General features: G+C 57.3%; 1 protein-coding gene across 1 annotated transcript in view; it reads left to right on the top strand.

Moving 5' to 3' along the window:
- IQCN (IQ motif containing N) overlaps positions 1 to 5,140 on the top strand; it is a gene marked incomplete at its 5' end in the record, with an annotated part of 22,684 nt that extends 17,544 nt beyond the window's left edge. The window contains one exon of the mRNA XM_019641841.1: positions 4,131 to 5,140. Within this exon, the coding sequence (XP_019497386.1) occupies positions 4,131 to 5,057 (927 nt within the window). The remainder of the gene's footprint in view (positions 1 to 4,130) is intronic.
- Positions 5,141 to 6,615: the final 1,475 nt, after the last annotated feature.

The raw sequence follows: 6,615 nt of genomic DNA, 5'->3' as shown, positions 1-6,615 counted from the left end.
TGACCCCAGGTCTACTGTGGGCCACTACAGTGAGCAAATTGCCCCTAACCCGACCACAGACTCCCAAGGCCTGTGATAGAACCCCAGGCCACCTGCCTGGCTCCATGGCTCCTGGTCATCACTGGGCACTCAAGAGTCAGGGAGACCCCAGCCTGTTAGACTCCACAGGCAGTCTAACGCCCACCCTTCCCCATATAGCCGTCCCTGGGCAGGAGAAGAATCAAACATGGGGTACCATTTCTGGTGTGTGCTGCCCACAGGAACTGGTGACTGGCCATATACTTAGTGAACTGGGGGCCCGTTTGCCACAGGGTTCAGACAATGACCTGGCCAGAAAATTCTCCCAGAGCTCCACAGACTGCAGCCTCAATGTGAGCAATTCCAAGAGTTCTTTGAGCAGCCGCAGCTCACTCAGCCTTTCCACCATGTCTGTGGACAGTCTGACTGCTGTCGACCTGGTAGGGGAACAGTCCTGGAAGACCAGCTTGGATGAGGACTTCCTCTCTGGGGAGGCCATGGGGAGGTCCCAGAGATCTGAGGACCTGGAAGAGATGGAGAGAGTGAGCCATGGGCGCATGACCCCAAACCTCTGCCACCTGCCTCCCCCAGCCTCAAAATTGATCCCCATTCTGCACCTCAGTTCAGTGCCCAGCCACATGACCTTGAGTGTCCACTGGAGCTCAGGTGATCAGGATGAGAAGGATATGTCCTCAAACCAAAGATCCATGGGTCTGAAGGAGAGCCGGTTCCAAAAACCCGATAGGACAAAACTGAAGAGAAGCCTGTCTTTGGATAATGTGGTCATTCCCTTATATCAGCAGCCATCTGTGACCAGTAGGCGGACCCCAAGCCCATCCCAGTCATCAGTAGCCAGTAAGGTGGTCCCAAACCCAGGCCAGCTTTCTATAGCCAGCCTATCTGAGCCTTCTATGGTCTGTAAGGTGACCCTCAGCCTTGGCCGGCCATCTAAGGCCTGTGGGGCGAGCCCCAGCCTAGCTCAGCCATCTATGACCATTGGGGTGGCCCCTGGCCTAGCTCAGCTATCTATGACCAGTGCAGTGGCCCCCAGACTAGCTCAGCCATCTATAACCAGTGGGGTGACCCCTCGGACAGCCCATGCAACTATGGGTAATAGTGTGGGTCCCAGCCCAGGTCATCCACCTGTGATGAGTGGTGTGGGCCATGTACTTAGTCAGCCAATTTGGGCCCCTGGGGTGAGTTCCGATCTACTGTCATCGAAGGTGAGTGCTGTGGCCCCTTGTCCGTGTCATCCATCCTTTCTGACTGAAGTCACCTCAAATACACCACATTCATTTGGGGCTAGCGGCATAGGCCTGGGGCTGAGTCAGCCATCTGTGGCCACTGGGGTGGACCGACATCAAGATCCTATGATTGGTTGTGGGGTGGCCTCAAACCTCCAGGCCCCTGAGTTCAAAGAGGTGTCCCCTGGGTTTCATCCCCCACTCAGTGTTGGTGGAAGGTGCCCAAGCACAACAGAACGTTCTGAACATTCTGCTGTCACTGTTTCCACCTCGAACCTCTACCAGTCATCTGTGACCATCGGAAAGGACTCTTGTCTAGGCCAGGGAACCAGGCTATCTCAGGGGATTCTGTTTGGAAGCATGGCTACAAGAACATCCCAGGGCACCGTGGCAGCTAGCATGCTCCCAAATGTGTCTTGGGGGACCCTAGCTGCTAACAAGTTCCTAAGTATGTCTCGGGGACCTATGTGTCCTGGCGTGACAAGGAGTATGTGCCGGAGAAGTGTGGCAACTGCTATGGGCCCAAGGCAATCTCAGGTCGGCAGTAGCACAGCTCCCACGTCATCCTGGGCCTCTGTGACAGGTTCCCCTTTTCATGGACAAGCCACAGGGGTGGGCCCTGGCTTCTCTCCAGCTTTAGTGCCCATTGGACTGGGTCTGAGTTCATCCAAGTTTTCCCTGACCAATGTGGGCCCCAGCATATCTCAGGTCAATGTTGATCTCCCAATAGCTATGGACCACCAGTGTCCTCCTGTATCCATTGTTACCACACCCAGTGACCAACAATCAAATGCTTTCAGCCAGGAGCCTGTGATGGGCATGGCCAGTCTTCTGGTGCCGGGTTCTGTGGCCAACAGGATGACCACAGCCGTGGCCCCAGTTACTGTGGCCAGTGGCATGGCCCCCAGCCCTCCCCCAGGGTCCATGACCAGGGATGTGGTCCCCAGGCTTCCACTAGGTTATATGGTCAGTTGTGTGGCTCAGACCCTTCCCCCAGGGTCTGTGATCAATGGCATGGGCCAGGGCCTTCCCCCAAGATCTGTGAACAATGGCATGGGCCAGGCCCTTCCTCCATATCCCATGGCCAGTGCTGAGGCTCACAGCCTTCCTTCAGGTTCTGTGGTCAGTGGTGTAGCCCAGAGCTTTCCTCCAGGTTTTGTGACCAGTGGCATGGCCAAGACCCTGTCTCCAGGTTCTGTGGTGAGTGGAATGCCTCCCAGACTGATTGTAGCACATGGTGCTGTTGGGAACAGGCGAAGTCCCTCCGTAAGACCCCCCACTAACCGGACCTCTCCAAGCCTGCTCTTAGGTTCAGTGGCAAGTGGGGTGGGCCCAAGTGTGTCTTCTGGTTCTGTGGCCTCTAGTGTGGTCCCAGCATTTATGGCTAAGGGACCGAACCAGAGTCTGTTTCTGGGGTCCACGGCTACTGCAGCTGGTCCACCCTCCACAGTTGGGAGCGTTGCCCACAGCCCTCCCCAGGGGTCCATGCTTGTTGGACTCACCCCTCGTCCTTACCACAGAGTCATGGCTCGGGAGGAATCTATAGTCCCCCTCCAGGCATCCCATGCCACTGGCCTGGCTGAAGTTCATCCCCAGGCCTTAGAAGCTAGTGGCAGAGCCAGAGGAGTGGACCAAGTGCCCATGATTCTTCAAAGAGCCTCACAATTGAGCAGCACTCTTGGGGCAATGGCATTTGAGACCAGAGATGGCCAGGCCATAATGAAACCGGAGGACCTCAATGAGATTCTGTCCCAGGGGTCCAGATCCAGTAGGGAGTCCATAGTCCTTGAGGCAACCCCATTGATGTCTGAGAGTCCCCTAGTACCTGATGTCGACTACGGTCGCAAATTCCTGGCAGAGGACAGGAGTGTTCCCAAAGGCCAAAGGCTGCCGTTGGAGAAGGCAGCTCCCAGCCAGGCCAAGTGTCTGACCAGTGGCATGGCCCCCGTCCTTCCCCCATCCCCAACTTTTGCCAAGCATGCTAAGGCCAGCAGTGTCACCCCAATTCTGCAGCAGAGGTCAGCAACCAATTGGAGGGACCCCAGTTCCCACTCTATGGCTGCTCGTGAGGTCCCCAGTGTGCAGACAGAGTCTGTCAAGAGTACAGGGGCCTCCTTGGCTCATCAGGCATCAGTGGCTCACATTATGCCCTGGAACCCCTCAGCTGCTTGTGTCCCCCAGGGCCCCTCAGCCTCTCACATGCCCCGGAGCCATTCCCATGAGATGGTGGCTTGTACTGTAATCTCAGGGTCGCACAAGCTGGCCCCTGGCAGTTCTGTGGCACCCAGTTTGCACCTGGGGTCTGTGTCTGGGATGGGGACCCCAAGCACTTCCCAGAGGTCAGGGGTTACCAGTGTGGCCTCACATGTGCTGCCGTATCCATCCAAGGCCAGCAGGGCAGCGTTAGGTGGGCTCCAGGTGGAAGCTGTCCCCAGTGTAGTTTGGAAGCCAGTGTCTGGGAACCTGTCTCAGAGCAGCCACCACCAGTCCCTTGGCCCTAGAAAGTCCTACAGATCCAAGCACAGTAGCTTTGTCTCCAGAATACTAGATGGTTCTGTAGCGAAGATTAAGCCCTCCCAGCAGGTCGGGGAGCATGCCTCCAGGTCCACACAGGGAGGTCCCAAAGGTGCCGTGGGTGTACCACCGGCCATAAAGCCAATTACCCGAACTGGCGATTTCGCGCATGACATGACCATCCCTAGGCTGCACCATGGGGTTCAAAGGGTGTGTCTGGGTTATGAATCTTCACCAAGTGGTTCCCAGAAGCCCCTTTTTAACTGGGAGTTGCTACAGGGACCTCAGGATTTCCATAGCGCCGTCACTCCTGTGGATAGTCACAGGGCACCCCTGACTCCCACTGTACTACAGGGCCCTGGGAACACTGGCGTGGCTGGTGGACAAACACGGAATGCTGCTGTCCCCAGTGTTGTGATCAGCTCCATGAACAGGGCTGTGGCCCCCGGTGGTGTATGGGAACCAGCCAGGTGTGCTGTGCCATGGGATGCTGTGGGCAGTGAGGCGGCGGTGGATCCCAGACGGTCAGGGAAGCTGGTAGCGTCGGTGCAGGCTGTGGAAAAGATAATCGTGCAAGCTGTAGTCACTATCCAAGCGTGTGCACGTAGCTATCTGGTGCGCCGTACCATCAAGTTGTGGCACCGGTGGGCCATCATCATCCAGGCTGCCTGGCGTGGCTATCGTGTACGGCGGAACCTCACCCAGCTCTGCAGAGCTGCCACCATCATCCAAGCCATGTGGCGAGGCTACTACATCCGAAGGAGCTGCGCCCAGCAAACGCTGCTCTGGGGCACATGGGCTGAGGTGGGCAGCAGGGCCAAGTCGACCTCCAAGCACCGCTGCTTCCAGTCCTGCCAGCCACATGTCTGTGCCTTCTGCCAGTCATTGAGTACTGGGCTGGGGAATTTCCCCACTGTGGTGATGCTCGTGGCCTCCAGCCCCCGCACATGCCACATATGTGGTCATACCCTGCCCACACAGGTGGTGCAGGGCATAGGCCAGGGCACCACGGGCCAGGCAGGCAAGCCAAGGGGCTATGACACCCAGCTGACCCACCGGAGTACTCAGAAGCTACATTGCCAGGACAAGGCCGCTGCAGTCATCCAGTCTGCCTGGAGGGGCTTTGTTGTACGTCGCCAGCTGAGGCAGCAGCAGGCAGCAGCCAAGAAGCTTCAAGCCACCTGGCGTGGCCACTACACCCGGTCCTCCCTCACTACAGATGCGCTCTTAGGGCCAGCGGTGTGGGAAAACCCACAGAACATGCAGTGGTCAGGAGTCTAGGACTTTGGCTGCCCGGTGCGGGGACACCAGGGGAAGTGCCATGTGGCTCTCTAGGTCTAATGAATAAAGCCTTCCACAGCCTAGGTCTTGGTCTACCTGTGCTCATGGGGGCAACTTGGGCATGTGGGAGGGGGAATGGGGGAACCTGGACCATCCTGGATGGGGGGGGTCCTAAAGCTTCCAACCACACAGTTGGCACCTAGGGTCTGTGTCTGGGATGGGGACCCAAGTCCTTCCAGGAGGCCAGGGGCCTCCAGTGTGGCCTCACACATGCCTCTGTATTTGTCCATGACTAGTGGGGCGGTATCCAGTTGGTTCCAGATGGAAGGCATCCCCAGCACACTCCAGAAGCCAGTGTCTGGGAACCTGGCCCAGAATGGTCACCACAAGTCCCTCAGCTATAGAAAACCCTACGGATGCATGCATGGTGCCTTGTCCAGGAAATGCTAGGGATTCCAGTCATGTACTAATTTGGGGGGGGGGATGCTGGGCCCCACACCCAAGGGTGAGAGAGCCAGATACAGATGTTCCCAGCCCGCGAAGACAGGGAATGGGAGGAGAGGCTGAAAGCTCCCAGAGCGGGCAGCCTGGCTGGAAGAAGGGCAAAGGAGGTGGCGGCATGGTTTTGGGCGGTTATGGATGGGGCCACAGATTGGTGGTGGCTGCAGTGGGGAGGGTAACTGGAAGGGGCAGGAGCGTCCTGAAGGGAATTTGAGGGCTCCCGGGTCATGATCCAGATGGAATTTTAGGGGAGAAGGTGTCCAGGCGGAGATGGGGGCAGGAATGGCATCCATGGGAAACGGTAGCGCCTTCCCCCCCCCCGCCCCGACACCCGGTATCCTGAGGGCCCTGCCTCCACCTCTCCCCTGCGCATCTCTCGCGCCGCCACCAGGGGGCGCGCGCAAAGTGTAAAGAGCAGGTATCTGGCTACGCACTTGGCCACACACCTGGGCAGAACCCGTCCTCCCTGCGCAGGAATGGCGGGCTTCCAGCTGCTAGCTCTGGTGCTATTGCTGAGACCTGATGGGTATTTCTCTGCTTCCTCTGACGCCACTATAGGTAAGAACAGGTGAGGAGGACAGGCTTCTAGAAAGCTGAAGGGGGGTCATACTTCCCAGCCACACATCTGATGTCTAGTCCCCTCAAGTCATGCTAGTCTGCCAGCCCCCACCTCCCGGCTGTTCTCTCCCCCAGAAGCAAGGTTGGGGGATCGTGAGAACAGCTGGAGCACCCCCTCCCCTCCACCCCTCACCCCAGTACTGAAGCTGCTACTTCTGTAACCCCAGGATGACCTCAGCCAGGGAGAGGCTATGACTGCCTCATACCCAGTTCAAGGTTCCATTTCAATCCTGTTTCTGTTTGCCAGCTCCCAAGGGAAGGAGGACCCCAGGACCATGGGAGGAGGAACAGGGATTCACTTCCTGGTCACTAAACATCCATGGCTCCCAGAAGTTCGTGGCGCCTGACTAATTTTTTCTGTTGCTCTGTAAGATGGTTCCCAGGGTGAAGAATTGAACTACTTTTTTCTAAAATTTATTTTATAGTTGACATACAATAT

The sequence above is a fragment of the Hipposideros armiger genome, unplaced genomic scaffold (assembly GCF_001890085.2).
Source record: "Hipposideros armiger isolate ML-2016 unplaced genomic scaffold, ASM189008v1 scaffold_64, whole genome shotgun sequence".
Classification (NCBI taxonomy): domain Eukaryota; kingdom Metazoa; phylum Chordata; class Mammalia; order Chiroptera; family Hipposideridae; genus Hipposideros; species Hipposideros armiger.
Note: the sequence above shows the minus strand (reverse complement) of the source record. Positions and strands in the feature narration are given on the sequence as shown.